The sequence below is a fragment of the Alexandromys fortis genome, unplaced genomic scaffold (genome assembly GCF_014885135.2).
Source record: "Alexandromys fortis isolate MF-2015 unplaced genomic scaffold, M_Fortis_MF-2015_v1.1 scaffold_72, whole genome shotgun sequence".
NCBI lineage: Eukaryota > Metazoa > Chordata > Mammalia > Rodentia > Cricetidae > Alexandromys > Alexandromys fortis.
Window position 1 is genome coordinate 2,753,665 of NW_026067969.1, and position 20,970 is coordinate 2,774,634.

Genomic DNA, 20,970 nt, shown 5'->3' on the forward strand with positions numbered 1-20,970 from the left:
TGTGCCCCACCACTGCCCCACTAACAAAAACTGATTTAAGATGTCTGTGTAACTACTTATGTCTTTGCTAATTGTTCAACACCAAGCTTCTAGAAAATTTAGATAAGTAACAACATGTTTGATAAATAAGTGACATATTTGGTAAATTAGATTTACAAATTCCTAAGTCTACTAAGGTTCAAGTAATATTTGTCTAGCTTCTTTGTCTTGGTAACTTTGTTAAGCTTTATCTATTTGGATAAACTGAGTCATACAAAAAATATGATATTCTATAATAGTACTGTTAAGTTGGGGGCATAGTCTCCAGCCCCTAGCATCCATCCCAGGCTCCCTGACCTGGGAGTTGCTTTGGTCTGGACTCCAAATCCCAGCATGCCAGGTCCTGACCCCCCCACCCATGGTCACACTCGTGGCCTCCTGGTTCCCCCTTGGGGCCACCCAAGAGTGCAGAATTCCCATTAAACTTGGATAGTTCTTAATTTGGCTTGTGATTTGGCTTGATTGGGATTTTTGCATCAGCAGAGAGCTCACATTAGGGAAAATTCCTAATATCTGGAGGTTCCACCGAGATAGGGTGGTCTTTCCGTGTGGCATCGAAAGCCCCCAAGTCTACAATCTGAGCTCTCCACACCACACTAAAACCGGCTCCTGGGCTATAGTGGCTGCATCTTGGTGAGTCCCTTTTCCTTGTCGATGCTATAGGGTTTTGGGGGGACCCATTCATACTTATTTTTGTTGATTATCTGACTCTTGTTGAAGCCATGAGCTCATACCAAGAGTTTGATCTCAGCAGTGACTAGACCGGCAAGACAGGGCCTAGCTTAGGTGAACTTAGTTTGCTCCAAGGATGCCTAGCATTCAATCTCCCACAACCCCGTTAGGACTAAGAGCTGTAATAGACTTAGGCCCTTTGGTTGGGCATAAACTTTAAAATGGGCACTTACAGTTCAAAGTCAGATCCGCTGTCTCCCCTGGGATGCCTCTTACAAAATCTTTATAAATCGGGTTTGTCTGACACAATCTGTCCTGGACAGCTAATTTCCCTATGCACTAAGATTTGGCCTCAATACGATCTTGACAATGGGATGTGATGGCCACCAGAAGGAAGTCTTGAGCTTACCATCCTCTGGGACCTAGAAACTTTTTGCCGCCATGAAGACAAATGGACAGAGCTTACATATGTCCATGGTTTTTGGGCTCTGCACTCCCTCCCTTCCCTTAGTAGCCAGGGTCTCCCAGCACCATGCAGCCAGAGGCACTGGCCCTCCCCCACTCCCTCAAGCCCACACTACCCAACCACCTCCTGCGGAGCAACGTTCTCCACATTCCTCTCCTTCCCCATCTACCCCCTTCCTTCCCAATCCAGAGGTTCAAGATCAACTTCTACCTTACTCACCTTCCTCTCCTCCTCCCCTCCTACCTCATCTCCACACCCTTGGGCCCCCTCTGTGCACTGGGCTAGTCCCTCCCGTCTCCTCCCATACCAGATCCCACTATAGCTCTGCCCTTCTCTGTCTTCTCCAGGAGGTGATGGGAGTCAATGGCCTTATGAAAGGTCATGTTCCCATTTCTCTTCCAGATCTCTCTCAGATGGAAAAGCGGCTAGGTTCCTTTTCTACTAATCCTTCTGCTTACCAATTTTATTTCTCAGTCAGCACCAGATATTAGGAAAAAGTTAAGAAAGGTTGAGGAGGGTCCCCCAAACTCCTATACGAGAATTGGTGAAAATGGCCTTTAAAGTTTTAATGCCCAAGAAGCTGAGTCTTCCCGACAGACAAAGTTACAACAATCTACAGGCCCAGGTCTTAGCAGCTGCACTATGGTCACAGGAATAGGGACAAGGGAAGCCAACCACAAGGCTCTATCCTGGTGGAGCCCAGCCTAAGTCAACCTCACAGATAAGCTGTTTCAAGTGTGGCCTAAATGGTCATGTGGCATGATATTGCACTATGACTCCTTCGAGGTTATGCCCTATCTGCCAGCAACCTGGACACTGGAAATCACAATGCCCCCATGCAGACTTGTCCTCTATGCCATGCTCAGAGGTCCAGCTTCACCAACATCGGCAAGTGAAACTGTGCCAGTCTTCAAACGTCTCGGCCTTGCAGAGGATTGACGCTGCACAGACTTGGTTTATCCTGTAACCCTATCTGAGCCTAGGGAAAAGCTGCAGATGGCGGGTAAGTCCATTACTTGTACTCACTTGGGCCTTAAGTTTCCCTCACCAATTTCAGTTATGGGGGTAGACAGAACACATTCCTCCCCACTTAAAACATTGCCACTGCCCTGCATTCTTGCAGGACAATTTTTCTCTCACTCTTTCTTAGTGATACCTGCTTGCCCGGCATCTTTACTGGATCAAGATATCCTTAGCCACTTCCCCCAAAGCTTTGTTCTGCTTCTTAGAGCCCCCTTTTGACCCCACCCATCTCAAAGATCATATTTTACAGGTTCACTCCTCTTGCCAGACGTGTGCCCAGGTCACCCCACAAGGGGCTCTCCACATATGTCAGTCTCTACACCAGTTTGGCGGACACCAACCGGGCTAAGATTGGCAGGTTGATTTCACTTATATGCCTACTCATGAAAAACTCCCTTATCTCTTAACACTTGTGGAAACTTTTGCAGGAGGGATAGAAGCCTTCCCGGTCTCCAGGGAAACAGCAGATGTGGTGGCTCAGGGTCACGGAGTTCATGTCAGAAATTCCATACCTCCTACCATCCACAATCCTCGGGAAAGGTGGAGAGGGCCAATGGACTCATCAAACAACAACTAACCAAGCTCTCCATTGATCTCAGGTTATCTTGGCCCTCCCTTCTCCCCATTGACTTTACTTGCCTCAGGGCCACCCCACGCTCCCCTATGGGCCTGAGCCCTTTTGAGCTGCTTTATGCACGGCAGGCCCTTTCTCCTTAACCATCACCTCCCAGTCCAAACTTCTCCACTGGTGGGGTACCTAGCCTACCTCTCCCCTTTAAGGTCCCTTCTCCATTCACACGCTGACAGTTGTCTCTCTAACACCACACCAGTGGACCCTAATGCCCCTAAACCTGCCCCACTCTCCCCAGGGGACAGAGTACTCCTCAAACAGTTAACTCCTAGATCTCTCAAACCTCAATGGAGAGGACCTCAAACGGTAATCCTCACCACCCCCTCAGCTGGAACACCCATGCTGGGTACCATCTCTCCAGGCTCAAGCGGGCACTTACTCAGGACGCTTGGTCTGTCTAGCAGACAGGACCTTCCACCCTCCGGTTTTCCAGGATGCCACAATGAAGGGCCTACCTGCTCCTCATCCTGGCACACTCATCTTTGGTAATAACAATATTTTCTTCCTAGACACCTGCCTTCTCATCTCCCCCAAGGAATAGATGCCTGGTGTCTCTGGAACGACAGTACATGAGATGCCTCTCCAGCCACACCTCTCGCTGAACATGGACACCTTGCTCTCTTCTTCCCCACGTCACCCCATACCCGCAGGAAGTAGCCAAACTTCAGTCAATGCCCCCTTTTCCTAGAGAGCCCAAATTGTTGGTCACAATTATCACTTCAATTTCCTGTCATCCCTATATCCAAAGAGTCTGGAACGTTAAGTTGGGAGCGTAGACCCCTGCCCCTCGCATCTATCGCAGCCTGTAGGCCTGAGAATTGTATTGGTCTGGACTCCAAATCCCAGCATGCAAGTCTATGCCAGGGAAGGGTCAGGACCACTCCCACAGGGTATTTAAGAGCTCCCAGAAGAGGAACATGTGGTCTTTTTCTTTCCGTCCCCCCCCCATGGGGCCACCCTAGAGCACATGAATCCCATTAAACTTGGATATTTCTTAATTTGGCTTGTTGTGATTTGGCTTGATTGGGATTTTTGCATCGGCAGAGAGCTCACATTGGGAAAAATTCCTAACAAGTACACTACATAAGATCAGTAAAGTTTCAGTCTCTTTGTTGAACTGATGGTTTATTTTGATGTTAATGGATCTTCAACTCAAAAATTTAAGGCTCAAATATAACAAGTATAGAGCTATAAAATCCTAATCTTACTGTAAACTATTAACTTATTGTAAACTGTTGAAGATAATTAAGACAACAAGTTAACACTCAGTCACCTGATAAATGATCAAAGTCTTTAATGCGTTCAGAACTGTACTTGTAGCCATGCTAAGTACAAATGTTATTAAGTACAGGAATAAGATTTATTTAGCCTCCTATATATGCTTCCAAAGCTAAGCCTAAAACAAGTATCTAAAACTAGTAACGTTTGCTTAGTTTAGATATACTCAATAAATAATGGTTCTCAAAATTATTTAGAGATCTGGGGTATACAGCATTTAAAGTGATGTTTCATGGGCTGGGTGTCAGTGGCACATGCCTTTAATTCCAGTACTTGGGAGGCAGAGGCAGGTGGATCGCTGTGGGTTTGAGGCCAGCCTGGTCTACAGAGCTAGTACCAGGACAAGCACCAAAGCTACAGAGAAACACTGCCTCAAAAAAAAAAAGTTTAGTGGAAAAAACTTACTATGACAGTATGATGGAGACCCCAACTCCTCGCAGTGACCCCAAGGTCTCCAAAGAAGATGATGGGGCACAGACAAACTCTACCTGAAGCTTGCTTTAAATGTAAATATGTAAAAATGAAAAATGTTTCAGATTTCTTTCCCTCTCTAGACTTCAAAACATACCCATTAAAAAGCCCTCACTACCATGACTCTTTTTCTCTTTCTCTTTCTGTATCTCTCTCTCTCCCTTGCTCTCTTATCCCTACTCAAAGGCAGCCTTACACACACACACACACACACACACACACACACACACACACCAATAAACCTCTTGAGTGAGGTCTGTTGGATGGTGTGATCTTGGTGGCACTCCTTGGCCCTCTGATCCCTGCAAAGCCCTAACATCAGAACTTCCCAAGGAGCAAGTGGCAGCTCTCCCAGGACAGCCGAAGCCCCTCACGGTCCAGGCATTCCAGAGAAGGATGCTGAGCATTTCCCTGGCCTTGCCACAGTGGGTGTGAGCACTGCACCTCCCAGAGGATCCATGGCTTCTCGGCAATTTGTGAAATAAACATGGTGGAGAGATAGTTCCTCCCTGTGGTTGAGCCTATGTCAGGCAAGCACTGTACTCACTTTGCAAATTGCTTCTACCACCCCGCCAGATCGTAAAAGTGCTAGCATGTCCCATGCTATGGAGGTGGTGGGTTGGCTGAGGGCTAGCCTCAGGCCCTGGCCAAGACCCCTCTCTTTGTTGATGTTTGGAAGAAAGAATAGTTACAGGTAAAATGTGGTCTCAGCAAGGCATGAGACCCTACGAGCACTGCCCAGACCCCTTGGATACTCAGCCAAACCATCCAGTATGCTCACAGTGGCTTCTCAGGACAGAAAACAGGACAGGAGCAGCTCCTGGTGTGACTGACATTGGGCTTCACACCTTCCTGTGTTTCTTGAAGATTCCTTACAAACAAATTCCCAAACTTCCCTTGAAAAGCTGGGACACGGTAGCTGAGGGAGAATGAGGACATTGGCTGCTCCCAGGTGTGGTTGAAGAGAAGGTTTTTATTGTAGATATGAGGGAAGGAACAGTCAGAGGTATCTGAGGGGGTCCAGACTGAACATGGCCAGCAGAATAGATCAGGCCATAAGAGAGGAGGTGAGAGACAGTGAGAGAGGAAAAAAAAGAGAGAGGGGCAAGAGAGGGGACCAGGAGAGGGAGAGAAACCAAAAGATCAAGAGGGCAAAGAGAACCAATACAGCACATGGCCAAAATGGCTGGGTCATATAGGGATCAGAAGCTGGGGGAAAGGAAGCAAAACTCAGGGGATGAAGAGATTTAGGGTAGGGAGCAGGGGTGGGCTTGAGTGCTGAGAAGAGCCGAGACTCTGTAACAGGTACTTGAGATGTGGAAAGAGACTGACCGCCAGGCTACTTTGATAAGTTAATATAGCACCTCAGTTAGCTATTGGTGCCAGGTTTCTTTAAGATCTAACAGTAGCCACTCTGCCCCCCCAACCCCACCCCCATGTGCCTGTCAGACACATTTAGATGGGTATATTTAGTCCAGCTGGCCAGAGTCCCTGTACTGACTAGTTTTAAGTCAACTTGACACAAGTTAGATTCGTCAGAGAAGAGGGAGCTTCAGTTGAGAAATGCCTCTCTAAGATCAGATTGTAGGCAAGCCTGTAGGACTTTTTTTTTTTGTTTGTTTTGTTTTTCTTTTTGTTTTTGTCAGGGTTTCTGTGTGGAACAGTCCTAGCTGTCCTGGATCTTTGTAGACCAGGTTGGCCTTGAACTCACAGAGATCCACCTGCCTCTGCCTCCTGAGTATTGGTATTAAAGGTGTGCTCCACCACCACACACTGCAGGACATTTCTTTCTTTCTTTCTTTTTTTTGGTTTTTCGAGACAGGGTTTCTCTGTAGCTTTGGTGCCTGTCCTGGAACTAGCTCTTGTAGATCAGGCAGGCCTCGAACTCCCAGAGATCCACCTGCCTTTGCCTCCCGAGTGCTGGGATTAAAGGCGTGCACCACCACTGCCCGGCTCGCAGGACATTTCTTAATTAGTGATTGATGGAGGAGAACCCAGCTGTGTCTTGGGTTCTATAAGAAAACAGACTATGCAAGTCAAGAAGATTAAGTCAATAAGCAGCACCCTTCTATGGCTTCTGTATCAGTTTCCAGGGAAGCCCTGTTTGAATTCCTTTGGTGATTAACTATGATGTGGAAACAAGCTGAATAAACCCTTTCCTCTCCAAGTTGCTTTGGTCATGCTGTATCACAATCGTCACCCTGACTACCACAGCCACCCATCATTTTGTCCTCTTACATTTTCCACAAGCCTGGGGAGCTTTGCCTTCTCAACTGTTGCCCGGGATTCTGGGGCTGCTTTCTCAATAAGCACCCAGGGCATAAGTACCTCTGAAGAACATCCCCAGGGCATAGATACCTCTGAACATCCCTTGGGGGCCCAGGCAGACAGGAAACTACCTCACAGGGAAGGAAGAGCAGAAACAGAAACATAAAGTTCTTTCTGTGCTAGGTTCAAATGCCCCCGGGTTCCTAGAAAAGGTCAGAGGCACAAAGGGTTAGGGCTCTGGTCACCCCAGGGGTCAACCATTGCAGCAGGAAATACTGCACCCTGGTGGTTGTTTGTGAGTTCTACATCCTGAGAGAGCTGAACCCTGGCCAGGGAACTGGAGCCACGGGTAGACAGGACTGACCGTCCACTGGACTGTTAGCCTGGCCTTTCATATAGCCCTGCAGACTCTACCTACCAGTCACCACTTTAAGAAGTCCTGTCCACCAAACAAAACAGAGAAAGGACCAATGGGAGGGGAGAGGGAAAGCAGGGGGCCCATCTCCTTGCTCACCTCCCTCAGTTCTACCAGAGGGAGAGAAAAGTCAGACACCCCTGGACCACTGGAGACTCGTCCAGTATGCCAGAATTCCCTCTGTTGTACTGCACACATTCCAGGCTAGGGTGTGGTATGTACTACGGTCCTGAGTTATCACTATCTATTGTTCTCTCAGCCTTTGTTCATATTTAATAACGAACTTCTGAATCCAGTAGGAGGTGAGGGCTGCTGCCTGCCTCAGGCTCTGACCTGATTCTATTTCCACAGTGTAAATCTTCCCACTTGAAGTCAACTTTACAGCGGGGGGAGGACAGGCCACGGCTGACTGTGGATGCAAGGACACAGTTCTGTGGGCTAGCCTGAGCAATTCTTTGTGTCCCTGTAGAATACTTTGTCCTGGGGCACAGCCACAGTGGCTACCTGCTGATACAGTACCAACTCCTATTGACACCTGCCTGCTGAGTTTTCTTTCCACACATCTGCTTTCAGTGCCTCTGTGGTACCAGGTCTCGTGCCCATATTTAAGTGTGGTACTCCGCTGAGGTCTTCTATGGTTAGTGATAAAAGCTCCCCACATAGGTTGGCTGAATAGAACTGGAGGCTTATCATCCCTCTGGCCCACCTGTCTTTGACACCTGTCTCATCCCTGGGATGACATTGATTTGTGACTCTTCTAGTAAATACAGTCAACTCATCAAAGGGATGAACAAAAGTGGCTGTGTGCGCTTAGGCATGCTGGGATAAGAACCTGGGGCTTAGAAACGAGGCCACCAAGCTGACTGACCTCTTCCACAAAACCCCAGGCTCAAAAGGCACTGACTGGGTCTGTTAAAACCTGTCCTCCCAACAAGAACAGCTGGCTTGAAAAAAAAGAAAAGAAAAAGAAAAAACGATGCTACTCCCTGGTTTGAATCAAAAGCTAGTCAGACTAAGGGGCATGGTGAGAGGGAACCACGGCCACTCACGGGCACAGCTTTCATATATGAAGCAGGCTGGATCTTGGAGAGACAGCCCAACAAGACACATGTTCTCAGAGGGCTAAGGCTCTCTGTCTCGAGACATGACTCCACGAGATTGTTCCCCCATTCTGTCCTGTGGACCCCACCAGGTCACCTAGTCTTGTGGCTCATGTCCCCCACCCCATCCATTCTTTCATCGTCTATGGCAACAAGACCCGGTCTCCCTAGATGACCAAGTTTAGACTATGAAAGGTGGTGGGTGAGACTTCCGGAAAGTTGCCCTAAAGAGACCCTCATTCCTGAGGTAGATGAGCTCCTCTCTCAGCGCTATGACAGAATACCTGACAAAGGCCACTGAAGGAAGTTTATTTGGGCTCATAGTTCACCACGGTGAGAAGGCATGGCAGCAGGAGCTGGCCACATTGTGTTCAGTCAGGAAGTGGAGACTCCGAGATGAATCCTGGTGCTCAGCTTACTTCCTCTGTGTAGGATCCCAACCCATGGGATGGTATTGCCCACACTCGAGGCAGGTACTCCCATCCCAGTTAACCCAGTCTAGAAACTCCCTCCCAGACACGCCCTAGGGTTTGTCTCCTAAGTGACTCTAGATCCCATCAAGGTGATAACTAGCATTGACAGGAGGGCACCCTGAGAACCAAACAATAAGAAAGAGACAATTCCCTGCATCACAGAGCCCAGACCTAGCCCTAGATGCTACCTTGGTCATAAGTAATGCAGTTCTTGTCTGCTGGGTTGTCTGTGGCCCTTCTCAATAGGACAATAATCCCAACCAACCAGATTGGCCTTCATATGGAGCTGAAGGGGGACAACCCCCATCAGGACAGCATGTGAGGTGTGGGCTAGTATCAGGAGCCCGGATGAGTACTGCCCCATAGAGCGCCCCTGTGTAAATATGAGTTTGCAGAAACACGAGGGCAAGGGGGGGAAAGGTGTGTTGTAGATACAATGCTATTCTACATTGTAACTTTATATCATTTAGCTTTACTGAGGTCTAATTGATCAAAATGTATCTGTCTATCCACAGTATAGTTTTGATACTGTATACAGGGATATCCAATTATATACAAAGTAACAGGTTTTGAAGAACACCCCTAAAGGGCAGCTAGAAGGAATTTTTATTCCTATGGGAAGTTGTATCCCACCCTGAGGTGGAGGGAGGGGAAAGAACCATAGCGGCATTTTCCTCTGACTTTCTGCCACGCCCCAGCACATTCTAGGGTCTAAAACATGTTGAGTGCTTACTAGTACCTGTAGAGTTAGTGGATTTTCTGCTGGCCTCTGAGACCTTCCTTAATTCAAATACAACTCCTTCAGCAAGACTCAGGAGCCAGGTACCTCCAGCTGGCCCAGAAAGGGGAAGTATCAATGAGTCACACAGAACAAGAGGGCCAGGGTGGACCCTGGCAGGCCTGGCGCAGGGCAGTAAGCCACACCACAGAGGGGTTCCTCTGGCCTGTTTCATTCTGTATGGTTCACTCACTCCTGGGCCATTATCACTTCCAACTCAGCTCAAGGGACAGCATTTCTAGGTGGTCCTGGGGCCTGCCTCACCTGTGGCTCCCAGCCCATCCCGGGCCACAATCTTCTTTCCAGTTCATGGATGTAGGTGGACACACCATTTGTCGACACACCAGCTTAGGGGGCAGAGAGACAGCTACTGTCCCCAGCAAGAGAGGACAAAGTCTCTCTCTATGGAACTATCTGGAATGAGGCTCTCTTAGTTAGGGCTTCTATTGCTGTGATAAAAGACCACAACAGACACAACTTGGGGAGGAAGGGGTTTATTTCAATTTACACTTCCACAGCACAATCCATCACTGAGGGACGTCGGGACAGGAACTGATACAGCTCCGAAACCTCAAGGCAAGAACTGATGCAGAGGCCCAGGAGGGCGCTGCTTAGTGGCTTGCTCAGCTGCCTTCCACCAGCGCTCGGGACCACCAACCCAGGGCAGCACCGCTCACAGCAAGCTGGGCTCTTCCACATCCTTCATCAATCAAGAAAATGTACCGCTAAGTTGCCCACAGGTAAATCTGGTGAGGGAATTTTCTCAACTGAGGTTCCTTCTTCCAGAATGACTGTAGCTTGTGTCAAATTGACATAAAGCCAGCACAGGGAGGTTGGGCTCTGTCATCCTGGAAGGCACGTCACCCAGCGAAAGGACAGTGGGTGACTGCCGCTGTGACCCCAGCATCCCCTGATAGAATAGCAATGTGTGTGGATCGGTAAAGGGCTTGGAGATAAACCACTCCAGAGACAGTCAGGGAACAGCGTCTGCTTTAAGGCACGTGAACAACCACTTACATAGTAGAAACCTCTAACTGTGATAGGTTAGCACGTTACCTCGGACTGGAAACCGAAATGCTCACACCACCAGGTGTGAATACACCCTATGTGGAAGAAGCGCATTAAAGGAGATGCAGAGGTGTGCAGACTCATCCACAGGCCAGCTACCTGCTACTCACGCAACTTCAGAATTCAGGGAGCTTGATGCGCTATGCTTCAGTGTGCCAAGTAGGCTGGCCACCGGGTCATGACTGCATTTCCTTCTACAGGCAACCAGAGGACGTGCATGTTCAATAACAGTGATGTGGATAGGGCTGGGGATGAGCCATGTAATGGAAACTTGTGAGCTCTGGTTCCCAGGGCACCTCAGGGCTCCGGGGACCTGTCAGAGATGGGTCTTATTATAAGAGGCAAAGTTAGCAAGGTCCTCGCTGGCTCCTAACCCAACAAAGCTAGGGGTCTCATGAGAAAAGAAAGAAACATGTGTGCCAAGGAAAGGCCACCAGAGACCATAGCAGGAGGCTTCCACTGCAAGCCAAGGAGGAAATCTTCAGAAAAAAAAAAATCATCAGGCCTTGGCCTTGAGGTCTGGGACCACAGGGATATGGGGGGGGGGGCTGCTTCCGTACCCATATCTTCGGTCTTCCACTTTTCTCACAGTAGAGGCGAGGGAGATCATCCAAGAAGAGAAAGGCACAGAGCCCACAGGGAACCAGGGGACTGTGGCCCAAGGGGGACAGTGTTGGACCCAAGAATATCCCAGAAAGGGCTACAGGGTTGAGGGAGCTGCTTCTTCTACCTGCTGCCCACATGGGGGGACTTACGCCACCAAGGCAAGAGACCCAGAGGAGGTGATGGTGGCAAGGCCTGGACATAATCAGGAGGAGCTGGTGGGTGGCTGAAGTCCCTGTGGTCTGTCCTCTACTTCCCAATAGCTTCTGGTTACAAAACCCATGGCAGACTGCAGTGGCCGAAGCTATCATAGGCTGGTAAGAACGTGTCCAAACACCCAACTGCGGTGGAGGCGTGTTGGGACAAGGGTCTGAGCGTGCACAGGATGATAAAGACAGGATGACATAAATCCTCATGTCCACCTGCTTCTGGCCTGGGCACATGGGAAGGACACATAATCATAGTCCTAGACACACAGAGTGCTAGGGCTATTATGGGGTGGTGTGGGCTCCTCCACTCTCAGTAGTGTGACCATAGCCTCAGGCCACAATTGTAACAAGAAACCACACTAGCCAAGTGCTCCCTAGTCTCGTGTAACATTCACAGGGACCCACAAAGTGCACCAATGTCAAGGGCAGCCAGCTGGCATTGATCCATCTCCTTGGTAACAGGGCACCACATTCTCCAGGTGAGTATGTGCCAAACACTCTGTGTGCTTCCAAGCACCACTGTAGCCACGAGTGGCCCCGCAACAAGGTGCTGGCTACAGAGCTGACAGGGCCTCTGCTTCCTTCCAGTTATACCATTAGGAACCTCAGGAGTCACACTGGGTGGCCAGGCGACCATGAAGAGGAAAGTATAGGCTGGGGATAGGAGACTGGGATCCTAAGGCTGCTTTTGTCTGTAGGGACTCATGGGGACAGACAACACTTGATCATTTAGGTTTTCTATATCAAAGGACACAGGATTCACCCTAGAGAAGAAAGTGCTGTTTTTATTGCTGAAGACCGAGGCTCTTGCTCTAAGACCACCCGCTGGACCTTGCTGGATGCTGTACCAGCCAGGCAGCAGGGACCATCTGGCAGTCAGTCTTTGGGTAGGATAAACCCTGCTGAACTTTAGGACGCCAGCTAGTCCCTCCCAGGCACAAAAGTTTAACCACGGCTGCAGAATAGAACGTAGGTTTATTTGTAGTAAAAACCGTAGTCTGGGGAGGAAAACCCATTGGCAAATGTACAATTGTTCCATTGGGGGTGCTGCTGACTGTGGGACCCCCTCATCCCTGACTTGCATGCATTGTACTGCAAATGTTCACAGCTGATCTCAGGCCCCCAGCCCTCAGCCCTCAAATGGTGTCCAGTCTCCTGCAGAGGCACCTGTGTACCAGCTTGCCCAGCCTTCCCATCACCCTGCCCAGTGTGGCGCAAAAACAAAAAAAAAACTAAACCAAACACAAACGTCAAAACAAACACAAAACACTCACAAAACCAGGGCTCTAGATTACTCTTTTTCTCAGTGTCCTTCATTATCATGACTTATATCATGACAAACTAAAATATACATCATTTTGCTATTATAGAATCTCTTATTCACAGATATATAATGGGAGATTTCGATGAAATAATTACAACTTTCCCCTCCCCTTTAAAACACAAACAGGCAAAACAAAACATAATAGGACAAAAACAACAACAAACAAACAAAAACCAGAAAAAAACTAAAGCACAAGGGTGTTCTGAGGGCATTCATATGGAAGGGGCTGGCAGAGTCCTCCCCACAGCCTGCGCTGGCACCGGGCAGGCTGGGCCGAGGAGCCGGGCAAAGTGGCCTGTGCCCCCGACTCTCTGCAAGCCCCCTGCTCCCACACCAGCTTCTCATGGCCCGAGCCTTTCCAGGGTGTCTCACTCTCTGTTGCTCCCCGTCTTCTGAGTTCCTAGGTGCCTCCCTCCACATCCCAGCAAGCTGTGTGTGGGCACGAAGCTGGAGGCCACGAGGCCAACGCTGGAAAATAGCCCCAGGTGCAGGTCCCGGCCCCATTCCAGCAGAGACAATGTCTCAAACCCTAGCCTTGGTTCTCCTCATCCAGGATTGTGCAGCAAGATGGAGGGAGAAAACGGGAGTCAATGGCTAGGAAGCACCAGGAGAGAGGAGGGGAAAAGGGTGGAGACACCCCAAGAGCACTTATTTTGGGTTGGCCTCAAGCCCAGTGTGTGGGCTGCAGGATCTTTGTGGGGACACCTGGTGAGGGCTAGTGCAAAGGCCAGCAGACCCCTAGGGACCATGGTTTGGAATGCAGAAGAAGCAAGAGTGCCTCCTGGAGAGAAAAGAGGCAGTTGGAGGAGGAGATCCTGGTTCTCTCCCCTGCCCTTTGGGGTTCACTGATGTGTCCCCTGGCAGCAGGGCAGGGAAGACCTCAGGAAAGAGGCTTCGGAGCAAAGAGCAGTACCACTGATTCGGGGTGGGATGGGGGTGGGTCAGCAATGTCATCTTTCCAAAGGCCCCTCCTGAAAGAGGGACCCTGCCCAGATAGCACCCAGCAGGACCCTGACTTGTGGGGAAGGGAGGCAGTCAGAGAAATCTGCAGAGCCAGCATGACCCGGTGGCCCCTGTGCAAACTCTCTGACCCTGCACCCCAGATGGGCCTAGTGTGTGCTACAGCATGGTCTGGTCCTGCCTGCCTCCTGAGACCTGACACCCACTCTAGAGAGCAGCAGCAAAGACAGGCAGATCAGTGCAGGGCCGAGCAGACGGGGCTGGGAAGGGCCCCCTCTGCTGTCCCCAGCTCTCCCTGGCACACCTGAACACCTAAACCAGAGGGGCAGGCCGTGTCTTCTGACCTTGGCTGTCATCCACACCCACCTGGCCACAGCGGCCCCAAGTTCCCCTCTCCTTGGTGCTCTGGGTGTGGCCAGCACAGGTTTCCTCTATGTACAAGGAATGTACCCAGGGACGGGCCACCCCGGGCAGGTGACGGTGGAACACCTTCCCCATCCCTGTGGGCCATAACAGCTGCAGGCTTAGCAGGCAGTTCCCAGAACCATGGAGAAGCCAGAGGTGGACTTCAGAGCTGGGGTGATTCCCAAGAACATCCGTGAGTCCTGGCCAGGTCTTGCCCTCACTGGACGCCCTCCTCTTCCACGTATGTCGAAGGAAACCAACCAATCTGAAAGAGAGGGCAGTGATGTCATGTCTGCATGTGTGTGCACATGGCAAGAAGGTGTGTGTTAGGGCAGGGACAGGAAGTGCTTAGGGAGATGAGAACCCCCCCCCCTAAAAGCCAGAGATCTTAACCAGGTCTCAGTGAGCCTTGAAGAGAGACTGAGAGCCTGGACCTAATTCATGATCTACCTATGAGAAAGATGTCAGACCCTACTGAGAACATTGAATCTCCCCACATCTCTTGAGACACAACCTGGCTTTCCGCCATGAGTGTTATGAAAATCAAAAACAAACACAGGTAGCAGATAGGAGTCCTGGGCCAGAATGGAAAGAGCTACCCCATATAGTTAGTAAGAGCTACCCCGTATAGTTAGTAAGAGCTACCCCATATAGTTAGTAAGAGCTACCCCGTATAGTTAGTAAGAGCTACCCCATATAGTTAGTAAGAACTACCCCATATAGTTAGTAAGAACTACCCCATACAGTTAGTAAGAGCTACCCCATATAGTTAGGAAACTGGTGAGAGGGCAGACATTCCTTCCAGAAAACAGGAGTCAACAAAGAAGCCCTAGGCCAGAAGCTGGATGCGGTGACGCCCATCCACAACCCCAGCATTCAGACTAAGGATCGCCCTGAGTTCAAGGCCAGCCATGCCTTTTCAGTGAGACCCTGGCTTCAAAAATAAAACAAAACTAACCAATAGACAAAATAGGAAGAAGGGAAAAAGAGGGGAAAAACCCTAGAATCAAAAGATACAATGACTAGAAAGACTCTGAAAGGAGTAACAACAGGTTAGACAGGGAGCAGCAGGACTAACAATAGGTTAATCCAGGATAGAATGCAGATGGAAAAGGAAAGAGAGGAACCTGGCAGATGGACTCTCAATCAAGTTCAAAGTTAATTCCACAGATAATGAGAACCTGGACCTGGACACTCCAATCAGAACCCATCCTAGCTAGATCTCAGAGGACAAGCCTTGGTTAAGGCAGTTTCCAGACCAGACAGATGTGTCCGCGGGACTGTCTGGATTGCTAGTTGATGTAGGAGAGTTCCGCCCACTGTGGGCAACACCATCCCCTAGGCAGGGCATCCTGAGACAGGTAAGATCAAAGAAGCCCTTTCCTCCCCTAAGCTGGTTTTGGTCAGTGTTTTATCACAGCTGCAGAAGCACAGGACAGGTGCTGTGACTGACATTGGTGAATGACAGTCCTGTGTGCACCACCATGAAGGTGCAGCCTCTGTAGAAACAGAAAACCTAACAATGGGGTAAAGTAACTGTCTTCTCTTCAAGAAATGTTACAAGCCATATATGACCAAGAGAAACTGAGGAACGGTTCAATTAAGATGATGGCCATGGCGAGTAGTCCATGTATCCAGGAAACAACAGCAAGAAGAAAGGTAATTGAGAAATTCAGTGAAATTAGAAAATTTGACTACAGATCAGAGAACTGTATTATGTCAAAGGAGAAAGGCCTTGACTTCAGGAAATATTAATGAGTAAAAAAATGTCATTTGGGCAATTACTTTCAAATACTAAAAAGTATAAGATACATGACAACACCATACAAAAACTGGGAGGAAAATAATTTATAATTCAAGGCTGTGAATTAAAAATTCACACTTTCCCAGCGGTAAAAGTCATCACCGCAGGGACTCTATATAGTCCAAGAGCACCTGCAACCACCAGGATATTAGCGCATGTGGTAAAAGGGTATATAACTAAAACACCCATCATGAGGAGGGGAAATGAAATAGAAAATATATGGGTTAACCCAAAAGTTGCTCAGAAAGGAGAGGGGAACGACTGACCGACAATAAGCAACAAGATGTTGGTCTTACAAATGAATAGCCCACTATTTATACTAAATGTAAATGGACTACATAGGCCTACTAAAGGGCAAAGACTGCCACATTAGATCCACTTTGAGAATTCCAACTGGTTATAAGAAACTTATCTCAAGAAAGAAAGAAAGAAAGAAAGAAAGAAAGAAAGAAAGAAAGAAAGAAAGAAAGAAAGAAAGAAAGAAACTTATCTCAAGTACTAGGAAAGAGAAAAATCAACCATAATAGGAAAGAGTGTGGGGAGGTGGTTAGAAAAGCACCCACTCAAGGAAAACTGCTGCCTCCTCTGTCAAAAGATAGGTTCAGCAGTAAAACTGCCAGAAATAAAGGGGCATTCCACAATGACAGCAGGTTAACTCAACAAGAGCTACTCACAAAAGCTCAAACTAGTTATTTTCAAATTGTGCTAAGGAATTGCCTGGACCTGGTGAGGGCCCCAGCTGCTTCCAAGACAACCGGCATGGGCCTGCTTTCAGAGCCAGCCCTCAAAGTCGCTGCTATGACTTAATTGCCTTCACTCTTTTGAAGGGCAACTGGGTATAAGTGAACACATCTGGGGCCTGCAACACAGATGCCAAGCTCAGAGGTAACAGAATGGCTACTGCTACCAGCTGCAGAACGTTCAGCAGGGGAGCCGAGGCTGCCCAGCTCTCTGCAGACAAGTACATTTGTCTGTGGGTACCTGCAATCCCAAAAACACTCAGTTTTCCTACTGGTGGCACATGGAACTCTCTGCCTTTCCAAAAGGTTGCTCAGAGACCTGGGTCAAAGCCAGTGGCTCTAGATGGGTCTTGGGATAGAGAGGGCTTTTTGCAGGTCTCTAGGGGAAAGAGTCTGAGGGAACCACCTGGCAGTCATTGGCAACAGGAGGAAGGGATAAGGTGGATAGGACCTGATGGGTCCCTGTTGCTTCTCTACCTGCAAGTGACCAGAAGACTGTATATAAAACCTGTTCCTGAGTGACCATAAAGGCAGAGAAACAGGGTCAGACATAGTACAGGGTCTATGGGGTCTGGATCACAGTGAACATCTGGATTCGCAGTCCTCCCCCCGACCCCTGTGACATCAGGGAGAGAGCTCAGACACAGTGTGCCTAGAACAAGGCTAAGCATGGTCGAGGCTCTAGAATAGCTTGTCTGAGTCCAACTGGGTCAGAGGAGGCACTGGGCCTCTTCACGAAGCCCTCTGGCCAGGCAAGTTACTCACCCGTCCGTTTGTCTCGCCTTTCCACCAGCCCTGGTCCCCGCCGATTCGGCTGTAGATCTTTACCACGTCGCCTTCCCTCAGCGACAGCTCCCGCATGTCCCGTGCAGCGAAGTTGTACCTGGCCACAGCTGTGCCAATGACCCGCGGCGTGAACACTATTGGGGCAGACAGGGTGGGACATCACACAACCGCAGGAGCTGCTCAGTCAGGGCTCAGAGGCCCTCGGACCGAGCTAGGTCTCGTCCCAAGTACATAGAGTCTGGCTTTGTACCCACAGCCAGAAGAAGGTCTTTGGAGGGACACATTAGCCTCCAGTTCAGAGCCCTTCAAACCTTGGTGGCTTTGGGTATATAGACACCCGTGCATGCACTAGAAAGGGTTGGAGCTATCACCACCCATGCTGGGCAGCTATCACAGGCAACAGGCATGTCACTGTTGAACAGAGCAGGCACCCACATCTTGACCACTACAGCCTGTGGTTCCCCCATCCTAGATCTCCAAACTAGACTGGAAGCCCCCTGAACTGGTTTGGCCCAGAACCCAGAAAGTCCCGTGGAACAGGTTGACAATGGCAGCGAGTGAGGGGACACAGCCACACACAGCAGGGCTTTGACTCTGGCAGCAGAACGCATGCTGTACCAAGGCTGACCGCAGCCCCTTCTTCTGCACCCATTCCATTCCTACGGCAGCTGTCAAGGACACAGAGCAGTTGCCAGCTCCGCCCATCCTATTTCCCACAACCAGAGGCAAAGCTCCCAATGGCTGTGAAGGGTAACAGCTGAGGAGGCAGGGAAGTAGCTATCAGCGTGACCAGGAAAGAGCCCTGCCTAAAGTGTCCTCCTGTGCAGCAGCCTCGGTGGCCCTGATTCCCAGCCCCCTCCCCACCCAGCACCGGGCTGCACAGCCAGGGGGACCCATCAGGCTGGGCCCTGAGCAGTAGAGGTACCTGACCAGAAGGGAGCGGAGGGGCCCTGAGGGGCAAAGCTGAGGCCCTGAGGACTGAGAAAAGAAAAGTTGTAGGAGGCGCAGGAAGCTGCAAAGAGGCAAGAGAAAGCATAAGACAGAAGGCAGGACGCTGATGGCCGCGGAGCACAGGGGATGCCAGGCTCTACCTCAGGAGGGCACCAGGAAGGGCAGGGACCTAGCATAGGCACAGCTAGACCACTGCTTGCTCTTCACCTATGTCTTGAAAAGACAATTGGGGGGTGGGGGGTGGCTGGAGAGATGGCTCAGTGGTTAAGAGCACTGGCTGCTCTTCCAGAGGACCTGAGTTCAATTCCCAGCAACCACATGGTGGTTCACAACCATCTATAATGAGATCTAGCGCCCTCCTCTGGCATGTGGGCATACATGGAGGCAGAATGTTGTATACATAATAAATAAATAAATCTTTAAAAAAGAAAAGACAATGGGGCCCACTGCCATAGAGGCTGGCAACCCTCTGATTGTCTGCTCTGTCTGGAGTAGGGGAGGAGAGGTCTCAGGGCTCTGCAGGTCCCTGTAGACCAGAGACTTGGCTTACTTAAGGCAAAGAGCTCTGAGCTGGAAGCCAAATGCTCTGGCCCTCTGTCTGTCCCAAGGTCCAGGTTGTGCCCCTGTCTTCTGCTTTGGAGTCCCCACTTTAGGCAGATAGCTGGCTCGCACATCCCAGGCCCCAGGGCACCCTGGGAGGGATCTGCTCAGATCCCACCCTACTGCTTCTCACTACTGTCAGCTCCAAGCACAGGCATCAGGAGCCAGAGGGGCAGTGCAGGCCCCATCTGCTACACGAAATGGGAAGGGGCATGGGCCAGCAGCAGTGACAGACGAGGTAGGCCGGGTCCACGCTCAGGGATGGGGGCAACAACTCTCGACCCAGATGGACAGGGAGCATCTTGGCCCTGGGAAGTGGCCTGGCTGAATAACCCTGGGCCCAGACATTACCTGAAGACCGGCTTGAGGTCCTGGTGGTGGCGCGCTCCCGAGACTTGTAGGGGAACTTGAGCGTAGTGTCCAACTGCTTGAAGCTTTCTTTGAGTGAGTGGCACTGATAATACTCCACCAGCTCCTGCAGGGGGTGCACGCTCACCAACGGCTGGAGAATCAGGAGCCCTCCCACCTCCTGGGCTCCTCAGAGAGCCCCTCACTCCAGCCCAGTCCAGCTAGGATGGTCAGTGCCTCAAAGACTTCTCCCTCAGCTTTAGTGATCCCAAATGCTCTGGAAGGAATGCCAAGGTTGGAGGACAAACTGCTGAGTGCAGGCACACCTGCAGGTCAATGCTATGAGGACAGTACCAGGGAGAGGACTGGGCAACCATGAATGATGGCCACATGAAGAGAGGCATCGTGCCTTTGTAAGAGTCCCATCAACAGTGGCCTGGCTGCCCCGGGAGAGGCACCTAGAGCCTCACCTGACGGTACATGTTGGCTTTGGGTTGAGAATGGGATTTTAGGCACCTTCTGTTTAACTTTGCGTTTTCCCATGGGCCACAGAGGGGAAAGGAAAGCTCCAGCGTCCTACCAGAGGACAGTGTTTTTGATTAAAAGAAATCTAGGGCCAGGTGTGGTGGCGCAGGCCTTTAATCCCAGCATTAGGAAGGCAGAGGCAGGCGGATCTTTGAGTTTAAGGGCAGCCTTACCTCCAAAAACAAAGAGAAAGAGCTGAGGTTGAGGTTGGGCCCAATTGTAGGGCAATTGCCTAAAGTGTGTGAGGCCCTGGGCTCCACATTGGTACCGAAAAGGGGATGGGGTGGAGGGAAGGAATACCAGAAACATTATCATGTCACTGTAAGGAACACTACGCCTTCCACTTCATTATGGCGGGGCTCAAAGAGGTGGAGAGACTAGGGTTGAGGTTGCTTATAGTCTCCTGTTGGGTGAGAAGCCTCCCTGGGCCTTGGTTTCTGCTCTGTCACGTGACCTAGGGAAGGCTTTGGAGTGTCCCGACTCAGGTACAACATTCTCCCAGCTGTCCCAAGGTACCCGATCAAGTTCCCCTAAATTTTGCCCCCACGCTGCTGAGAATCATCCCTCCCTAGGTAGAGAGAATGGGCCATAGGGGAGCAGAACGGCTGTGGAGTGGAGAGGCGTTGTGGCCTCCGCGGCCAGGGGCCGGGGCAGCAGGAGTGCCGGGCACACGTACCAGGAGGCTCTCAAACTTCTTGGCTTCGGTGATGTGGATCCAGTTGTCCTTCTCCACCACCTTGATGTGCTTCACCTCGTCATTGAACCTGGACGGACACGGCCCAGTGGTTACTCCAGATCTGTTCCAGGGGAATCCTGGCCCAAACCTCTGTGCCACCTCTGCAGTCACTCCAGGCCAGCCGTTTCTCCAGCACTCCATCGGGGCAGATCTGGGACCTAGCCCAGCGCTCTCCCTGACTGCTTGAAGTCCATACTCCAGAGTCCCCACTACCAACTCACTCCTCTCCTCCCTTCCCACCACCCTCTGCAGGTTTCTGCTGCCTCCAGGCTAGGGCTTTGGCTCACTGGCTTTGGA

General features: G+C 50.2%; 1 protein-coding gene across 2 annotated transcripts in view; it reads right to left on the reverse strand.

Moving 5' to 3' along the window:
* Positions 1 to 12,450: 12,450 nt before the first annotated feature.
* The window catches only part of Vav2 (vav guanine nucleotide exchange factor 2), a 185,033-nt gene continuing 176,513 nt past the window's right edge, over positions 12,451 to 20,970 (reverse strand). For both annotated transcript variants that reach the window (XM_050154926.1, XM_050154927.1), the window contains exons 24-27: positions 20,614 to 20,701; positions 19,416 to 19,539; positions 17,493 to 17,647; positions 12,451 to 14,448 (exon numbers count right to left, since the gene is read on the reverse strand). In XM_050154926.1, coding sequence (XP_050010883.1) covers positions 14,401 to 14,448; positions 17,493 to 17,647; positions 19,416 to 19,539; positions 20,614 to 20,701 — 415 coding nt within the window. In that variant the 3' untranslated portion in view covers positions 12,451 to 14,400. The remainder of the gene's footprint in view (positions 14,449 to 17,492; positions 17,648 to 19,415; positions 19,540 to 20,613; positions 20,702 to 20,970) is intronic.